General features: G+C 60.3%; 2 protein-coding genes across 5 annotated transcripts; both read left to right on the forward strand.

Annotated features, from left to right (window-relative positions):
• The first annotated feature begins 152 nt into the window (after positions 1–152).
• Positions 153–9,930, forward strand: KLC2 (kinesin light chain 2). 4 transcript variants are annotated; one of them, XM_040256350.1, is made up of 16 exons: positions 153–419; positions 1,098–1,386; positions 3,817–4,047; positions 4,203–4,272; positions 4,939–5,161; positions 5,793–5,880; positions 5,968–6,069; positions 6,159–6,332; positions 6,427–6,526; positions 7,163–7,212; positions 7,316–7,383; positions 7,803–7,911; positions 8,005–8,163; positions 8,240–8,364; positions 8,584–8,641; positions 8,960–9,930. In XM_040256350.1, the coding sequence occupies exons 2-16, from the start codon at positions 1,159–1,161 to the stop codon at positions 9,041–9,043; spliced, it is 1,869 nt and encodes a 622-aa protein (XP_040112284.1). In that variant the 5' UTR covers positions 153–419; positions 1,098–1,158; the 3' UTR covers positions 9,044–9,930. The 4 variants fall into 4 exon arrangements, with proteins under 4 accessions (XP_040112284.1, XP_040112282.1, XP_040112283.1 ...); XM_040256348.1 differs by having other exon boundaries at positions 178–419; positions 8,584–8,647; XM_040256349.1 differs by having other exon boundaries at positions 178–419; positions 1,148–1,386; positions 8,584–8,647.
• Positions 9,931–10,651: 721 nt separating this feature from the next.
• RAB1B (RAB1B, member RAS oncogene family) lies at positions 10,652–18,220 on the forward strand. The gene is made up of 6 exons (XM_040256352.1): positions 10,652–10,757; positions 12,522–12,594; positions 12,882–12,977; positions 13,088–13,183; positions 16,253–16,384; positions 16,755–18,220. Exons 1-6 carry the CDS (start codon positions 10,744–10,746, stop codon positions 16,947–16,949), a joined length of 606 nt encoding a protein of 201 aa, XP_040112286.1. The 5' UTR covers positions 10,652–10,743; the 3' UTR covers positions 16,950–18,220.
• The last annotated feature ends 474 nt before the right edge of the window (positions 18,221–18,694 follow it).

The following is an 18,694-nucleotide window of genomic DNA, read 5'->3' on the forward strand; positions in this document are numbered from 1 at the left end:
CGCGGTCTCGGGGCTGGTTACAACGGAGGACTCGAGGCCGCAGGAGCTTGGGGGTAGGCGGCGGCGGCGGGGAACCCACTCGCCGGTCTAGCCCACGCCCCACGCCTCGGTGACCACGCCCCGTCGCCGACAGCCACGCCCCCGGCCCCTCCCCCTGGCCTGGAGTGGGCCCCGCAGGCGTGCTCCTTTAAGGCAGCCTGCCGGCCTAAAGGAGTGTTTCGCCCCCTCCGACGCCACCAAGGTGCCGGCTTCACCTTTAAGGCAGCGCAGGGACTGCTGGGAAGGCCGGCGGGATGGAGGCGGCGGGACCAGCTCACGGCGGCTGGTCCGGGTGAAGCGGCACCGGAGCCGGAGCCGGAGCCGGAGCCGGAGCCGGGGCCGGAGCCGGAGCGGGAGGCGGGCCCGAGCGGGAGACTGAGGTCCGCGCGGGCCGATCGGGCTGGGGGAAGGGAGCTCGGGGTCGGCCTTAGGGGAGGGGTTGTCTGGGGCGCGGCTCGTGAGAGGACCAGGCCGGCCCGCGGGGAGGGGGCGCGGTCCTGGATGACCGGGGTCGGGAGCTTTCAGGGGAGGAGGGGTCCGCAGGATGTCAGGTTGGCCTACAGGGAGGGGTCGTCATGGGCGCGGCCTGGGGGAGGAGGGGACGAGGAACCCCGCAATCTCAGCTCCTTAGCGGGAGCGTCTTCCCAGGGTCGGCCTCCCCAGGAGGAGGGCTCTGTGGCTCGGCCTGCCTGTTGGGGAGGGGGCGCTGCCCGAGGGAGCTGGGACCAGGTCTCTGAGAAGGGCTGGTGTCTCCGCACGGGAGTAAACCCCTCACGATCCCAGTAGGATCGTCCTCTGGCGCCTCCTGTTCTTAGGGAGCCTCCGGGGAAGCCCCGAGACCGGGTGGCCTAAGCCGGCCTTGAGCCAGTGGTCTGGGCCGAATCCGGGTCCACCCTCGCGGGTCGCACCGCATTGCGTCTCCCGGGCCGAGACGAGCAGAGCGCGCCCCCTGTAGGCCGAGCGCGAGCACGGTGCGGGCTGCTATCTGGGGGACCGGGCTCCCGGGGAACCCAGGCGTCCGAGGGGCCATAGGTGTTTACCTAATCCGGGGCGGACAGCGGCGTGGCCCCAGGCCCGGCACCCCCTGCCCGCCCTCTCGCCTTCACAGGAGGCACAGCCATGGCCACGATGGTGCTTCCTCGGGAGGAGAAGCTGAGCCAGGATGAGATCGTGTTGGGCACCAAGGCCGTCATCCAAGGGCTAGAGACCCTGCGCGGGGAGCATCGTGCCCTTCTCGCTCCCCTGGTCGCTCATGAAGCTAGTGAGGCAGAGCCGGGCTCACAGGAGCGCTGTGTCCTCCTGCGCCGTTCCCTCGAGGCCATTGAGCTGGGGCTGGGGGAGGCCCAGGTAGGCTGGTCCGGGGTGCTGAGGAGGGAGGTCATGGGAGGGATGGAGACTTCCAGAGGAATCGTGGCAGTGTAGTAACAGAATCAGCATGGAAGGAAGAATCTGTGCCTTGGAGCCTTATGGTAGGATCTGGTAGATATCTGTTGAAAAAATGGATGGGTTGAGGCCAGGAGGGCTGATCCTCTGACTTCTCTGCTACCTAGCAGAGACTGCATGGCCTAGGGAAACAAAAAGGAAGTCCTGAAGGACCCCTCCCCTCATTTATTCTTTTATTCACTTGTTAACAGGTAAGTTATCAAGTGCCTACTGTGTGCCAGGAAATGTGTTGGGTGCCAGGGATACAGGTCCAACAAGACAGACAAGATCCCTGCCAAGTCTAGTAAGAGAAGAGTCAGAAACACATATATTTATTCAACGTTACAGTGAGTTCTCAAAAAAAAAGGTATGGCAGGAGGTCTTATCTATTGGTCAAGCTACACACTTCTGAAGGAATGACATTTAAATCAAGATCTGAGTGATGGGACAAAAGAGGAGGAGAATGAGAGGTTGTGTGTGCAAAGGTCCTGTGGTAGAAAAGATCTCGTTGTGGTGGGAGAACTGAGAGAAGACCTGTCTGACTGGAGCTTCATGAGGAAAGAGACAGGGGCAGAAGAGGTCTATGGAGAAGGCAGGGGCCTTATTAGTCTAGGTTTTATTCTTAGGAAGTCAGGAAGCCTTTGGAGGGTTTAAGCAGTCACAGGACACGGCCTGGCCTAGGCTTTAAAAACTCTCTCTGGCTGAGGCATGGAGAGTAAACGAGGATGGGTCAGGGTAGAAGGAGGTAGCAGGTGTTAGGAAGCCACTACTGGAATTCGAATGAGAAATGGCAACTTGGAGTAAAGGGGTGGCCATGAAGCTAGTAAGAAGGGGGTGAGTTCTAGACATTCTGGAGGTAGGTCGAGCAGGGCCTAGGGATGGACTAAAGGAGAGGGAGAAGGGCAACTCCCAGGTTTGTGGTTTGAGCAAATTAAGAGGAGGAGGGGGTCCCTGGTGTTCCAGTGGTTAAGACTCTGCACTCCCAGTGCAGGGGGCGTGGGTTCAATCTCTGGTCGGGGAACTAAGATCCCACACGCTGTGTGCAGCAGCCAAGGGATAAAAAATATAAAAATAAGTAAGTTTTTAAAAAAGGAGAAGAGAGTATGGGTGGATCAGGAGTTCTGTTTGGGTCCTCTTAAGCAGCTGGGGCTGCCAGGGTGACATGCAGATGGAGGTACCCAGGAGGCACTGGGGTGCACAAGGAGTTAGACTCTTGGGAAAAGAGTCTTGGCCCACTCAGATCCTGGCTGAGACACTGCCTGGCTCCGTGAGTCCTGGGCAGGCGGCATTATCTTGGTTTCCTTTTTAAAAGAAGGATCACACCATCTGCTGTATATATGTCCAGGCTGTTTAGGGAATTTGAAAACACCTGTCACTTGGGTGTTTGCTCGTCAACTAGAAAGCACATGGTTCTAGACTGCCCATCCCTCTGGAAGGGCAATGTGTTGGTCATTCACTCCTTGGCCAGTTGACTGCCAGGTACAGAGATGAACATCCCGGGGCACCCTCCCAGAGCAGGTACAGGTGGGCAACAGAATGGTGTGGGGGGGTGGGTGAGGTACCCTGCTTTCCTGGGGCCGAGAGGATAAGAGGGAAGAGGTTTCACTGCAGAAATGACTCTGACCATGAAGGATGGAGAAAGGGTAGCACCTAGCAAGGCCTCAAGGCAGGAAGAGCCTGGAAGCTCAGGAAAGGAGTCAGGGAGTTGGGGAAGAGGGGTGGGAGCTGAGGCCCCTGCATCCCCTTCCCTGCCTCTCTGGTTCCCCAGAAAACCAGGGGTTTAGGACACATACTCCTCTCCCTGGGAGCTGCAGGTGGCCCCTGGGCAGAAGTCAGGATGGGGTCTCTTGGTATCCTTTCAGCCATCTCTCAGGAATCTTTGGAAAAGTGCTAGCCCTGGGCCAGGGGCAGTGGTTTAGTGGCTCTGGCCACAGGGCTTGAGTACAACTCAGAGAGACAGGAAGAGAGCGGCCAGCTTGGAGAATGGGCAGCACCCCAGTCAGCGCTCTTCATGATCAGAACAACTGGACATCGATGCGGAGGGCTAGCTGGAGGCCCCAGGAAAGGGGATGATGGGTTCTTTCAGAGTCTAGCAGAGCCAGCCTGGGAGCCCAGGGGTCCCTACTGCAAAAGGAAGGTGCTGGGGATCCCCAAGCCTCCTGGGTCCAGGTCTCAGGCTGTGTGTGGTCTGTTTGGGGCCCTGGGGCAAAACTCTGTCAATGAGAAAACTTGGGACCCTCAGGCTGGCACCTCCTCCCGGCCTGGCTCTTCTCTGGGCCCCAGGAGGCCCAGGCTGGGCAGGGTGTGGGGGCGGGTGGATAGGGCTCTGACCTCCATTCTGGCTGTCTGCCACAGGTGATCTTGGCGCTCTCAAGCCACCTGGGGGCTGTGGAGTCTGAGAAGCAGAAGCTGCGGGCCCAGGTGCGGCGCTTGGTGCAGGAGAACCAGTGGCTGCGTGAGGAGCTGGCGGGGACGCAGCAGAAGCTGCAGCGCAGCGAGCAGGCCGTGGCCCAGCTCGAGGAGGAGAAGCAGCACTTGCTGTTCATGAGCCAGATCCGCAAGTTGGATGAGGACACACCCCCCAACGTAAGCCCTGGTGTGGCCACTGCAAGGCCACTGCGGGGGCTGAGGGGCAGGGCCAGGACCAGGGGAGGTGCCAGGGAACAAGCACAGTTCCCACCCAGCCCACTGACCCCTGGGCTGCCCACATTCCCTGACGCTCATCCTGTCTCCCTCCCCAGGAGGACAAGGGGGATGTCCCCAAAGACTCTCTGGATGACCTGTTCCCCAGCGAGGAGGAGCAGAACCCAGGTGCAGAGGGGTGGCTGGCTCTGGGGGTGGGAAAGGAAGGCTGGGTGAACCAGTCCCTGGGACCCAGAGGTCACAGGAAACGAGGTCTGACTGAGTGACCGCCAGGTGCTTCCCTGCCTCGTTTCTGATCATAACATCCCAGCATGAGCACTTAAAAGGTTAGCTTTACCTGTTGCTTCTCTCATCCCCTCAAGTTCTGTGAGGAGCAGGCATCACAATTCAGAGCTCTGGAGCCGCCCGGCCCGGGTGCAAGCCCTGACTTGCGCTTTTTGCTCTGTGACCGCTGGTAGAGTTTCTTTTCTTCTCCGAGCCTCCCCCAAGGGTTAAAGGAGGACGCACGGGCAGCACTGAACCCCAGGCTGGAGCCCCGGGCCAGTGCCGGCCTTGCTCATGTTTCCTGTGCCAATCAGAGCCTCCCTTCTGCAGATGAGGCGGCAGCCGCTCCACTCGGGGGCGAGGCGGCTTGCTCTGGGCCACATGGCTTGAAGTACTAGGGCTGGGCCTCCACCCTCTCTTTCTGTGGCTTGCCTGGACCCTCTCTACCTCTCTATAGATGCAGAAAGTGAGAGAGGGTGACAGTGACTTGCCCAGGGCCATGGGTGTGATCAGTCAAAGCTGCCCCCCAGCTCAGGGGGTACATCTGGTCTCCCCTCCTTGGCTTTGCAGCCCCCAGCCCTGGAGGAGGCGATGTGGCCGCCCAGCACGGGGGCTATGAAATCCCGGCCCGGCTGCGCACCCTGCACAACCTGGTGATCCAGTACGCCTCCCAGGGCCGTTATGAGGTAGCCGTGCCCCTCTGCAAGCAGGCCCTGGAGGACCTGGAGAAGACGTCAGGCCATGACCACCCAGACGTGGCCACTATGCTGAACATCCTGGCACTGGTCTACAGGTGAGGCACCCCCCGACCATGGTCACCTGTGGGAGCACTCTTCCTGGGGATGACAAAGCACTGGTGCCTGCAGTGGGCCAGGACTCGGGCTCCACTAGGCAGCTAGCTGGGTTACAGAAGGATCTTGTCCCCAGAGAGGGCTGAGCCCACAGCAGGCCTGAGCTACACATCATGCCTCAGTCTAGTGCAGGAAACGGGCTTGGACATAACTGGGGAGGGGGCAACACACAAGCGTGGCGGGCACAGCCTCTCCAACACCAAGGCTTGAGGCGGGCCTCTGGTGAAAGTGGAGTTTGCCCAAAACGTAAGGGGATTGGAGAAGGTTTTGTTGGCAGAAAGAGCAGCAGGAGCAGAGGCCCTGGGGAATAGACCACAAGGAACACTGGGCACAAGGCAGTGAGGGCAGGGTGTGGGGGGGTCTGGCTCATACCCCAGCACTGCATGTGCTTCCTGCACAGAGCCCCCCAAGCCGGAGGGCAGGGGCTGACCATGTTTCTCAATGCCCTGGGTCATACCCCCATCGTGCTCACTCATCAGAACAGGCAGAAGGAGTGACCCCAGAGATCTGGGACCACTAGGAGGAGGGCCTTGGGCTGGAGGATACCATTCATCAGCTCACACCTGTCCCTAGGGACCAGAACAAGTACAAGGAGGCTGCCCACCTGCTCAATGATGCCCTGGCCATCCGCGAGAAGACTCTGGGCAAGGACCACCCAGCTGTAAGTGAGGCTTCCTCCCCGCCCCCCTGCAGCTCCCAGGTCCCAGCAGGGCCCAGGTCATGAAGCCTTTGTTCTCCCCTCCTCTAGGTGGCTGCAACACTCAATAACCTGGCAGTCCTGTATGGCAAGCGGGGCAAGTACAAGGAGGCTGAGCCTCTGTGCAAGCGGGCGCTGGAGATCCGGGAGAAGGTGGGAGCAGGCAGCATAGGGCCGGCCAGGTGGGCTGGGGGCGCCCCTAGGCCGGCCCCGAGCCCAGCCACTGGCTCCTCTGGTGCTAGGTCCTGGGCAAGTTTCATCCAGACGTGGCCAAGCAGCTGAGCAACCTGGCCCTACTGTGCCAGAACCAGGGCAAAGCCGAGGAGGTGGAATACTACTACCGGCGGGCGCTGGAGATCTATGCCACACGCCTTGGGCCTGACGACCCCAACGTGGCCAAGACCAAGAACAACCTGGTGTCCTGGGCCGGAGGGGGACTGGAGGAGGGGGGAGGAGGGGAAAAGACTCAATTCCTTCCATCCTGCTCACCTCTGGGTCCTGCCCCTCCAGGCCTCCTGCTACCTGAAGCAGGGCAAGTACCAGGATGCGGAGGCCCTGTACAAGGAGATCCTCACCCGCGCTCACGAGAAGGAGTTCGGCTCTGTCAGCGGTGAGCAGGGCTGCCGGGGGCTCACCCAGTGCAGGCCAGCTCAGCCACCAGCATCCCCAGCAGACATCTCGTCTGGGCAGGCCTCGGGCCAGGTGTCTGGCTGGTCTGCAGCCGTGTGTGTGCACACGTGAGAACACGCCCCCCACTGCACAGCCTCCAGGGGGCTGGATCCATGCGATGTCCTCCCTGTGCACACCTGTGCCCTCAGCTTTGAGCCTCTACCCCTTGCTCTACTGGGCAACACATGCTCAGTGGGAGGGCCCAGCCCAAATGTCTCCCCCTCTGGGAAGCCACCTTCTTGGCTCCTGACTGTCAATCACTTCCTGCTCTCGGACCCCTTCAGCCCAGCCCATTGCTCAGGCCTAGCACCATCTCGGGTCAGGGTCCTGAAGTCTGCAAGGGTCTGCTCACCGAGACCCCCCAGGCATAAGCTCCTCAAGCACAGGCCTGGGCCAGACTCCTCTACTCCAGGAGAGGGTCAGTCATGTTTGGGGTCTGTTTCTTGTCCGTTCATTCATCCAACGAAGGCCAACCCTGGTCCTTCTCGAGTGCCCCTGACCCCCCCCAAAAAAACCCCAGTCCTGTGTCCAGCCCACCCAGGAGAGGCCTACATGAGAGGCTATCCTCCCTCCGCAGGGGACAACAAGCCCATCTGGATGCACGCAGAGGAGCGGGAGGAGAGCAAGGTAGCCCCATGGGGCAGGGCCGGGGTGGGTATCTGTGAAGAGAGGGCGAGGCGGGCAGTATGCCGGGGGCCCTTCTCCCACCTCCCACGTATCTCTCCCCCAGGATAAGCGCCGGGACAGCACCCCCTACGGGGAATATGGCAGCTGGTACAAGGCCTGTAAAGTAGACAGGTGAGGAGCACAGAGAGGCGGGAGGGGGGCGGCATCGTGGGTGCACACCAAGGCCAGGCTCCACACGCCATACTGCTCAGCTTCAGAACACACACTTCCTCTCTGTCAGCTCATCTTTCCAGGCCCAGGTCACAGCCCACCTGTCCCAGAAAGGCTCTGTCCTCCAGGGAAAACCTGATGATCTCGCTCCCGGGGTTCCCAGCTTTCAGTCCTGGGGGGCAACATCCCACTTAGGGCCCTGAGGGGATCCCCCAAGATAGAGGTGAACCCAGACAGACCTCCACCAGGGCCCCACCCACCAGAGGGGTTCCATTTTGGTTGGCTGGAGGCTCCTCAGGGCCAGTGGGGGCTGGGTGTCAGGGTGGGCCCTGATTCCTGGGTGCACGGAGTCAAGAGACCGCCCTGCTCCCCGTCCGCAGCCCCACGGTCAACACCACCCTGCGCAGCTTGGGGGCCCTGTACCGGCGCCAGGGCAAGCTGGAAGCCGCGCACACGCTGGAGGACTGTGCCAGCCGCAGCCGAAAGCAGGTAGGGTGACAGACACAAGGGGTGTGGGCAAGGGCCCGTTATGTGATCCAATCGGGGCCCCTTGCTTGCCTGACATGCCCTGCCCCTGCTCAGGGCCTGGACCCCGCAAGCCAGACCAAGGTGGTGGAGCTCCTGAAGGATGGCGGCAGCGGGCGTGGAGACCGCCGTGGCAGCCGAGACGTGCCCGGGGGTGCGGGGGCTCGGGCTGAGGCTGACCTCGAGGAGGCAGGGCCTGCTGCCGAGTGGAGTGGGGTGAGTCCAGCGGCTGGCTGGCCCAGGGGGCTGTGTAGCCAATGAGGCAGAGACGAACCCGTCGGCCTCCCTGCAGGATGGCAGCGGCTCCTTGCGGCGCAGTGGCTCCTTTGGGAAGCTTCGGGATGCCCTGAGGCGCAGCAGTGAGATGCTGGTGAAGAAGCTGCAGGGGGGTAGCCCCCAGGAGCCCCCAAACCCCAGGTGAGCCCCCAATCCTGGTGAGTCTCTCAAGAACCCACCCAACAGCCTACCAACCCCAGCTGAACTCTGGACCCAGGGTGAACTCTGTCTCACTCAAGCCCCATTCCGCCCCTCCATCAGCCTGCCTTCCACAAGCCTACCTCCCCAACCCCAACCTGACCCTTCCCCGTCCTCCCTGAGTTCCTCTGTGGGCAAATCCTGACTGCCCTTTCCCCTCAGGATGAAGCGGGCCAGTTCCCTCAACTTCCTCAACAAGAGCGTGGAAGAGCCAGTCCAGGTACGGGTAGGTAGTGGTCAGCACCTGGCAGCTGAGGCCCCAGCCTCGGGCCTGCATGAGTACCTGCCAAGCTGCTCAAGCCTGTCTGTTCATCCCGCAACACTTCCGGTCTTGTCTTCATCCCAGGCCTGGCTGGACCCTGGGGAAACGTGAGGGAAAGCTGGGTGCTGCCTATGGGTGGCCAGCGGCAAACACAGTGACTGTGGGGGTGGGTGGGAATGTCAGGGCACCAGGGGCTCTGGCTGTCAGGCCCCTTGCAGCCAGGGAAGCACAGCCTGGCAGCAGCAAAGGCTGAGCCACCTGCCCCTCTGCCCACAGCCTGGAGGCACAGGCCTCTCCGACAGCCGCACCCTCAGCTCCAGCTCCATGGACCTCTCCCGAAGAAACTCCCTCGTGGGCTAATCCTGAAGGGGCAGCCATTCGCCAGAGCCTCCACCGGCACTGTCCCCACCCCAGCCCTGCGCATGGGCCTGCTGCTTGCCCTCCTGTCTCTTCCAAGGACCCCTATCTTTTCTGTTCAATCTCAGGGTAACCTTCTCCCTTTATCATCTTAGCCTGAGCCCTGGAGGCTGGGCCCGCCCGCTCCAGCTCTCCCCCTTATTTATTCCTTCCAGCAGGGCCCCTCTTCCCTAGGTTCAGGGCCAACAGAGGGGTTGGGCAGGGTCTCCAAGGTAGAGAGACTCAGTGGCCAGCTCTCCGCAGACCCGCGATCCAAGAACACTAAGCACCTGCGGTCCCTTCAGCACCCAGCCTTCCCCCGGCCGTTGCTTCTGTATATAGAGAAATAAGTTATTGGCCGCACCCCTCCCCTCCGTCCTTGGTACTATCCAGCCTCCCCTCACCCCACCCTTCTCTAGTGGTACCGCCCAGGCCTTAACCCCATTCCGCGCGGTGGTATCTCCCTGGTTCCACATCTCAGGGGCGGCGCCTCCCCAAAGGGTTCTCTGGGCCTTCTCGCGTTCCTCCCGGCCTCCTAGGGGTGTGCCCGGACCCGCCATCGCCCCGTGTCCCAGGACGGAAAGCCTGCCCCATACCCTTCCTCTTCCCCCGGGCCCGGCCCTGCAGCCGGGTCTTATGCACTGCCCCGCCCGCCCCGCCCAGGCTCGGCCTGACCCCGCCCCGGGCACCGCCCACAGAGCCATCCTACCACGCCTCCTCCCGCGTCTGCAGCTTCTTGCGACGGGCAGTGATGGCCCCCAGTGGCAGGAGGGGCTGCCCCAGTTGGGAAATGAGGCGGTCGCTCTCTATTTTCAAATGTTGCTGTAGAAATAAAGACGGTTTGACTCTGAGCCGGGCTTGTTTTGGGCGGAGGCCGAGAGCTCCTAGTGTCTCTACGTCTCTAGGTTGGGAGTGGGGTCGGGAGAGGCTGTGAGTAAGAGAGAGAGAGAGAGAGAGAGTGTGTGTGTGTGTGGTTCACATCTGGTTCCGCGCAGCTGGAGCCCAGTAGGCTTCTCCTATACCGGAATTGTTTGGGGGCCCCACAGATTCAGGAGTTTTTTTCTAACAACCTTCATCTCTGAGATTCTATAGATCATTGATTTTGATTGAGTTTTATCCCTGACCAAGCTATTTGACCTTGGGCGAGTTACTAAGACTCGATTTTTTTCACCTATAAAATGTGGGTGACACCTTCTTCCTGGGGTTGTGGCTGGGAGTTAGGAGTGCCAGCACACCAAAAACCCTTGATAAGTGAACTTTTACTAATATACCCGGAAGCGGGGAGTGTAAGGATGAATGCCTCTGTCAGACGTGAAACGCCAATCCCAGCACTAAATTGAGCCGGGACGCGGTGAGGCTGCAGAGCGCGGTCCTTAAGCCCAGGTGCGTCTGGGGAGCGAACTACAAGCTCCAGAAGGCAATGCGCGGCGATGGGGGCGTGGGCTAGGAGATTCGGGCTCTCCGGTCTACGCCTGCGCGGCGGGAGTGAGTTGGAAAACGTACGAGGACTACAAGTTCCGAGAAGCAATGCGTCGAGGCCCCAGTCGGAAACGTTTGCGCCTGCGCGTCGCGGGCGGGGTCTCTGGGGCGGAGCGGCCACCATCTTGGAACGGGAGGCGGAGCAGAGCCGACTGGGAGCGACCGAGCGGGCCGCCGCCGCCGCCATGAACCCCGAATAGTGAGTGCGCCCCGCCCGCGCCGTGCGGCGCAGCCTCGATCCCGAGAACGGGACTGTACGCTTACCGGGGTTGTCCGGCCCGGGTCAGGGCTGCGCGGCGCCCCCACATCCGGGTCCCCTTCTTCCGCTGACCTCCCCCCCTCACATCCGGGTCCTGCCCCTCCCGCGGGGCCCCCAGGACCCTGACTCTACACCCCGAGTTCTCGCTTACGGGCCTGGAGACTGCGACCCCGAGGGGCACCACTTGGAGCCCGAGGCACCGGCACCACCAGGCCTTGTCGGTCAGGTGACCCTGCAGCCCCCCCTCTTTCCAGGCCTCAGTTTCCCCACCTGCTGCCTTAGAGTGGCGATCGGGGAGCTGACGATAGTCCTGATAGTGGAGCCAGTCACCCGCGTTTCTGGTCTCGGTCCAGACTCGGGCCGTTTAGGTCGGGCGGTACTTTCTGCTCTCCGGTCCTCCCGGAATCCGGTTCCTGGAGGCTGGCCCTCTGGGTAACTCGCTCGCAGGCTCTCCCATCCAGGCTGCTGGATCGAAGTGCCGGGTCGCCCCCGGCGGCTTGTCCCCTCCCGCCCTCCCCTCACCTTTGCGCAAGCCCCGGCGCCACTGTCACACCCCTTCCCGTCGCCGTCACCCTGCGGATGAAGTTTACACGAATGTGGCATTTGCTTCCACCCTTCCAGTGGGATTCTTTTTGTTTCTCAAACTCTCCTCACTTATTGGTCACTCCCCCTACGGGTAGGTGGCCTGCGTTTCTGCCTCGACTTCTCACTGACAGCTTTCACCAAGTGTCGATTATCTTCTTCCTCTTCTGCTACTTCCTTTTTGTTCTCCAGATCCAGACTTCAGGTTTCCTTGGGGAAGGGTGAAGCTCTGAGCTGGATCATAAGGGGAAACAGAGAAGGGTACCAACAGGCTTTCAACGAGACTTTGGAGTCTGAACCTGGTTTCCAGTATTAAAGTTAATAGCTGTGTGAGTTAGGGCAAGTTGCTTCCGTTCTCTGGCGTGTGGTTTCCTCATTAGTTGGAAATAAAAAGCACTCACTTCAGTGGACTGTTGTAAAGTGTAAATGAGATGATGAATTTGAAGTACTTAGCACAGGGCCAGGCACCAGTGTAAACTTGATACATTTTGTTGTTGTTCAGTTCCTGAGTCCTGTCCAGTTCTTTGTGACCCCATGGACTGCAGCACACCAGGCTTCCCTGTCCTTAACTGTCTGCAGGAGTCTGCTCAGATTCATGTCCATTGAGTCAGTGATGCTACCTAACCATCATTGGCACTTGTTGACCCTCTCTTCTTAAAAGCTTCACACCAGGCTCTTTACGTAGAAATTCAGTTCATAAGTTCTAGGCTGGGCCCTGGCCTCCACTTCTAGGGCCTCTCCTGCCCAGTCAGGTACAGGCCCAGGGCAGTGCAGTAGGGTTTCCCTGCTGGACTAGAAACCATGGAGTCTATCAGGAACCAGGCTGGGATACCCAACTCTGTCACCTGACTGATTGTGATCCTTGGCAAGTCACGTTCCTTTCTGTGCCTCTGTTTTCCTCTCTGTAAAGTGGAAATTCAGATGCTCCCCTTTGGGCCAGCGGTGTTATGGGGTGTGGTCAGCCCTCCCCAGCCTGGGACTTGCAGGAGGGTCTTGGGAGTGCCTCATTACCCTAATCTGAGGCACACATCGTGCTGTGGGAGAATGCTGTAGTTGTGGCTTCAGGGTGCTGGCAGGCGGGCTCCCTGCCCTCCTTCACATCTTCCCATCCTTTCTCTCCAGTGACTACCTGTTTAAGCTGCTTTTGATTGGTGACTCGGGCGTGGGCAAGTCATGCCTGCTCCTACGGTTTGCTGTGAGTAAGAAGCTTCCCATACCATCCATCTAGGGTCCTGGCTGGTGGCCTGAGGGAGGTGGGGCAACAGAGAACAGTGGTTGCAAGACACAGGAGACCAGGGATGAAGTGGCAGGACCTGCCCGCAATATATCTGACTGAGCAAGGGCATAGGACTGGCAGGTTGGGGTGTGAGAACTGGGGCTCAGCAGTGGGCACTCAGGTGGGGCAGGGAACCAGGGGGAGGTTTTCCAGATGGGCCTCAGACCTGTCTGCTCAGGGCATCTCCCTGGCCCCCGGTCTTCCAGGATGACACATACACAGAGAGCTACATCAGCACCATCGGGGTGGACTTCAAGATCCGAACCATTGAGCTGGACGGCAAAACCATCAAGCTTCAGATCGTGAGTGTGGCTGCTCCCAGAGCCCCGATGCAGAGGCATCTGCCTTCATAGGGGAGGGGCTCTGGGCATGGAGCCCAGGGCTGACCTGCCCATCTCCGACTGTCTTGTAGTGGGACACAGCTGGTCAGGAACGGTTCCGGACCATCACTTCCAGCTACTACCGGGGGGCTCACGGCATCATCGTGGTATACGACGTCACAGACCAGGTAGTTCTGGGCTTACTGTCCCCCCTTTTCCTCCTCAGCCTCGGGTCTTTGGCTTTTGCTTCTTTTTACTGTTCCCGTCCTCTCTTCCTCATGCTGCCCGGAAAGGAGACTGTTCCTGGACTTAATTTCACAAGGAGGCAAATAACTGCAGAAATGGATCCTCCCCAGGCAGGCCCTGCTGCAGGGCCTTGACAGAACCAGGCCTCACCTCCCTGTCAAACCTTATTCTAGACCTTCCAGGCACCTCTGTTTGTTGGGTTAGTCAGCTGATTGGTTGCTGTGCTGGGCTCATGGCCTCCTGGGCAAAGACCCTGTGGCGAAGCAGTGGGAGGGGCTTACACAAGGAAGTAAAGGAGCTGTGCGCTCTGGGCCCCATGTGAGCAGAGTTCTGGGAGCTCTGAGTCTGCTGTGGCAACTTCAGTCGCGTGTCAGTAGCAGCAGTGGTGATGTTAACAGTGAGAAACAGTCCTGCCCCGCCTTAAAGTTCACAGATTCTGTCACAGCCAGCCCTCTGATGCTCATATCATTCCAAAGAGGTCTGGATTATATTCCTATTTCACAGATGAAGAAATGGGTCAGGGTGGTAAGACTTTCTTAGGTCCTGCAGCTGCTCAAGTGGCAGAGCCTGAAAGCCCGTGCCTACTGATTCTACCAGCTTTGTTGTTTTTAAACTTTGTTGCTTAACGTGGGTCAGGCCCTGGGGACACGGAGACGCTTACATCAACCCCAGGCCAGGAGGAGTCCCTGCTCCAAGGGGCAGCTGGATTCCAGCTCGCCAGGGACTCGTGCTGCCTCCTGGCCAACAGGCTGTGGATGAACTGTGCTCCACTCAGGCGGAGGTCACAATGGACCTCGAACTGCCAAATCCTGTGACCTCATTTCAGTTTTTGCCACGATTGACCTCTCGTGGCTTTTAACTGTGTTCTCTTCCTTCTCCTTGAAAAAATGACTGTCTCCAGCTCTCCCACCTCTTGGCGCCCTAGATTCTCTTTTCAGTGACTTTACTGATCCGTCCGCTGCTGCTCCCCGCACCCCGGATTTTGTGCTTCCTGACGGCCCCCAGCCTCCTAACTCCCCCCTGCGCAGCGCTGGCCGCCTTGGGGTGTGGCTTTTGCTCTGTGTTTTCTGCAGCTAAACGGCCATCACTATGGACCTCCTCCTCTGCGGCCTGCGCTGTGCTGGCACTACATCTCTGTTAATTCTCACCTTCACGATTTTACCCCGTGAACTAAATGGTGGGGTCCCTGTTTTCCAGATGAGGAAACGGGCTTGGAGATATGTTGAGTTACTTGCCTGTGGTTTCACAGACAGGGAGGGCAAAGCCAGTGTTCGTGAACCCAGGGTTCTTTGCTTACCAGCACATCCTTTCCTGCCCCTAGCCTGCCTCTAGGCCCCCCACAGAGCTCTGGATGGTCTGCAAAACCTAGCGTATCCTGTGCTGGTCTCACTCTCTTCCTGAACCAGCTCCTGCGTCCTCATCTTTATAACAGTGTCCCTGTTGGCCTGACCAGAAAACTCTTCCCTCCCCCATCCCAGCAGTCACCGGGCCCCTCTGTTCTCCCCCATCGTCTCTCAAATCTGTCCCCTCATAATAATAGCAGTGATGAGGATAATAGCAGCTCTTGCTAATTAAGCACTTGTTATGAGACAGGCCTGCATTCATTATCTCATGCTCAAAACAGCCCCACCGGGAGGTACTGTTTTATTGAAGTGAGGAAACTGAGGTTCAGAGAGGTCAGGTGACGGATCTAGGGTCATACAGTAAATGGCAGAGGTGGGGCTAAGCCTGCGATCGTCTCACTAAATCCTGTGCTCTCGCCTGCCTTATTGCCTGGCTCATTCCAGCCATCTCCCAGTGGGTCTCCGTCTTCTTGCTGGTCTGATGTGGCCTATGCACTCCTTCCAGGACTATCTTCCAAGAACCCAGGTGTGCCCCTGCTGCCCCCTTCCTAAGGAAACCTCCACCGGCTCCTGGTCGTCCAAGATTCAGCCAGGCCAGGACCCTCCCCGCTCGGGCCTGCCTCCTCTTCCTCTGCTTCCCTGCCCAGGGCCTGAGTCCCAGCAATTTTCAGTTTTCCCCTTCCCCCAAAGATGCCACACCCCTCCCGTGTTGCCTCCTCCCCCCGCACCTTCCCCGGTCCCCCCCCAGCACCCATATGGGGGCAGTTCACCCCTGCAGGCACAGGTCAACTGTAACCTCCCTGAGATGAGATGGTCCTGGAGTCCCACCAGCTCCTGCCTTTTCTCACTACAGTGCTGGTCACCCTGTCTTGCCCTTGCGTGTGTCCCCTGAGTGGTTTAGGGCTGGGCTCAGGCATGGTTCCATTATTTGAACCCAGGGCCCAGCCTGGGATGTGGCAGGAGGTATACTTCTGAACCCAGTGTGGTATCATCAGACGTCTGGCTCCTAAGAAGGGAAAGCGGCTCTAGCTCAAGCCTGTTCCTAAAAGTTCTGTCCTTTGTCGGCGTGCCAGGAGTGGGGGGTGGGGCATGGCAGGCTGCCGGGAGAGCCAGGCTGAGTGAGGAGGCTGTTGGTGCCAGAAGTAGGACGCACGTTAGGCCTTGCTCCCAGTATCCCTGTCTCCCTCCTTAGGCCAGGGCTGCCTCCGGGAGGGTCCTCCACCTGCCACTGGGCTACCAGCTTTGCAACCTGAATGGGGGTTTTAAGGCCACTGTGGGATTCTTGCTAACCTGTTAGCCTTTGCTTCTGTCTTCCCTCTGGCCTGTTTCTCTTCTGATGCCATGCACTCCCCACGTGTGGTTAGGCCTTTTCTGTGTCTCAGGGAGACACGAGCAGCTGCAGGAGGAGCTGGCTGGCCTTCGGCCTAAGCTGTTTAGGTGTTGGGGCTGTTGGGAGAAGCTGGGCCACTCTGGCCCTGGCTTTTGGGGTCTCAGATTTGGGCAGGTAGGAGAGCTAAGCCCCATGGGGCTTCCTCTGGCTTCCTGAGCCCAGCACGCCTGCCTCTCAGGAGCCCAGGACACCCACCTTCCCCTCAAGGCCCCTGTTCTCCAGGCCTGGGATAGGGGTAGCAGTTGGGATCAAAATACCTTTTGGTCTGGTTCCTCTAGGAATCCTATGCCAACGTGAAGCAGTGGCTCCAGGAGATTGACCGCTATGCCAGCGAGAATGTCAATAAGCTGCTGGTGGGCAACAAGAGCGACCTCACCACCAAGAAGGTGGTGGACAACACCACCGCCAAGGTGAGCGGGCTGGGCCAGGCCGCCAGGCACAGCAAGGTGAGGGCGCTGGGCCAGGCCTCTGGGCACACCACCGCCAAGGTGAGCGGGCCAGGCCAGGCCACTGGGCACAGCAAGGTGAGGGGGCTGGGCCAGGCCACCGGGCACACCACCGCCAAGGTGAGCGGGCCAGGCCAGGCTGCCGGGCACACCACCGCCAAGGTGAGCAGGCCAGGCCAGGCTGCTGGGCACGGCAAGGTGAGGGCGCTGGGCCAGGCCGCCGGGCACACCACTGCCAAGGTGAGCAGGCCGGGCCACGCCGCTGGGTGCACTGTGGTAAGGGGGCCGGGGCCTGCCACCGCTTACCTCCTCTCCTCTCCTCTCCCCTCATCAGGAGTTTGCAGACTCTTTGGGCATCCCCTTCCTGGAGACGAGTGCCAAGAACGCTACCAACGTCGAGCAGGCATTCATGACTATGGCTGCTGAGATCAAAAAGCGGATGGGGCCCGGGGCAGCCTCGGGGGGTGAGCGGCCCAACCTCAAGATCGACAGCACCCCGGTGAAGCAGGCTGGTGGTGGCTGTTGCTAGGAGGGGTTCATGGGGTGGGACAGGAGGGGGCACCTTCTCCAGATGATGCCCCTGGAGGGGGCAGGAGGGGCCTCCCTCTCCGGGGCATTTGAATCTGTGGCTTTGGGGGTGTCCTGGGCTCCCAATCTTTCTCTGGCCCATCTGCCTGCTGCCCTGAGCCCCAGGCCCTCCAGGGAGGACACCCAGGACCTGTGGCTGGGGTGGGGGTGCGGTCTTGCTCTGCTGTTGCCTCTAGGGGACTTTAAAAGATACCCCACCACACACCTTTGGGATGAGGGCTCCTCTGTCTGTCTGTTTCCCCGCCCCCCACATATGCTGCAGTGGGTCTCTCTCCTGACTCTTCTTCCTTCTCCCCCTGTACCTGCCCTGCTTCCCCAAGAGCTGAGGGCCTCCCTGGCCTCTACTGCCCCTGGCTGCAGTCAGCACCTGGGGCCAGGAATGGGACCAGGGGATCCAAGGCCCTGGGATCCAGAGCCCTGGGCTAGACCTCAGGACGGGCGTGGGGCCACAGGGGCCCAGCCGCCTACTCTCCCCAGCCCCCTACCCTCCCCAGCCCCCCACCCCTCCCACACTCAGAGCTTCAGCCGTCCAGCTGCGGTGGGGTGTGAGCACATCTAGGGCAGGTGGGCGGGCAGCTGCGCTGGGCCTGTGTCTTGAGCCCAGAGGGAGCCTGCTCCTGCCACCCCCTGCCCTGCCAGAGCCAGGCCCGTGTGCTGCCTGCCCACCGTGCCCCTTTGTCCCCAAGGCAGGCGGAGGCGGAAGGCCCACCGTGCCAGAGGCTGGGCACCAGCCTTAACCCTCTCTCTGCCAGCACCGCCTCCTTCCCCTGAGGCAGCACATCTGGCTTATTCGCACCCCCGTCCGTCCCTTGGAGCCCGTGAGGGTGGATCCTCACCCTCTGTCGCTACTTCTCTGGGAATGTGGGTGCCACCCCGGGTTGGGGGGCCTCTCCACTTCTCCCCTCTCACCCAGGATCCTAGCCCTCCGCCCTGTGACACAGCTTCTTCCTGCACAAAGACAAACCTTTGGTCTCTCCCTGAGAAGCCATGTCCCTTGTGCTGTCTCTCGCCTGTCCCACCTGTGCCCTGCCCTCCAGCTTGTATTTAAGTCCCTGGGCTGCCCCTTGGGGTGCCCCCCCACTCCCAGGTTCCCCTATGGTGTCATGTCAGGCATTTTGCAAGGAAAAGCCACTTGGGGAAAGAAGAAAGGACAAAAAATAAATAAATAAATTTCCATTGGCCCTCGGGTGAGCCGAGGGTTTTTGCAAGGAAGTTGTGGTCTGTGAGTGTGGTCTGTGGTGGGGGCGCCCTGGGGTGGAGGAAAGGAACTGGAGCCCCGGGCTTCACGGGGGTCCTGGCTCGGGCTGTGTGTCCTAGGGTTGCTGTTGGAAGTCCTTGACCCAGTTCCTGGAGCTAGGAGAGCTGCCTGCTTGTGCTGCTGTGGTCTGTCCCCACGGGCCCAGCACGGTTCCGGCAGGGAGGGAGGCAGCGGCCCTCAGTGAGCACTTGGGGAGCTGCCGCGGACACCCACACAGGCGGCTGGGGTGGGGAGTTGGGCCGCAGCTGGAGCAGGCGGCGGGCCTGCGGACTCGGCCCCGTTGTTCCTGGCCTGCGTCCCCTGAAGCCGCCTGGCTCAGCTCCCTCTTCTGGCCTGTTCTGGGTTCAAGCCAGGTGCGTCTGCCCCTCACACGGACGGTGGACAGAGAGTGACAAGTGCTTTGCACTTCAGACCTCAGCCCAGCCTCC

The sequence above is a fragment of the Oryx dammah genome, unplaced genomic scaffold (genome assembly GCF_014754425.2).
Source record: "Oryx dammah isolate SB20612 unplaced genomic scaffold, SCBI_Odam_1.1 HiC_scaffold_15, whole genome shotgun sequence".
Classification (NCBI taxonomy): domain Eukaryota; kingdom Metazoa; phylum Chordata; class Mammalia; order Artiodactyla; family Bovidae; genus Oryx; species Oryx dammah.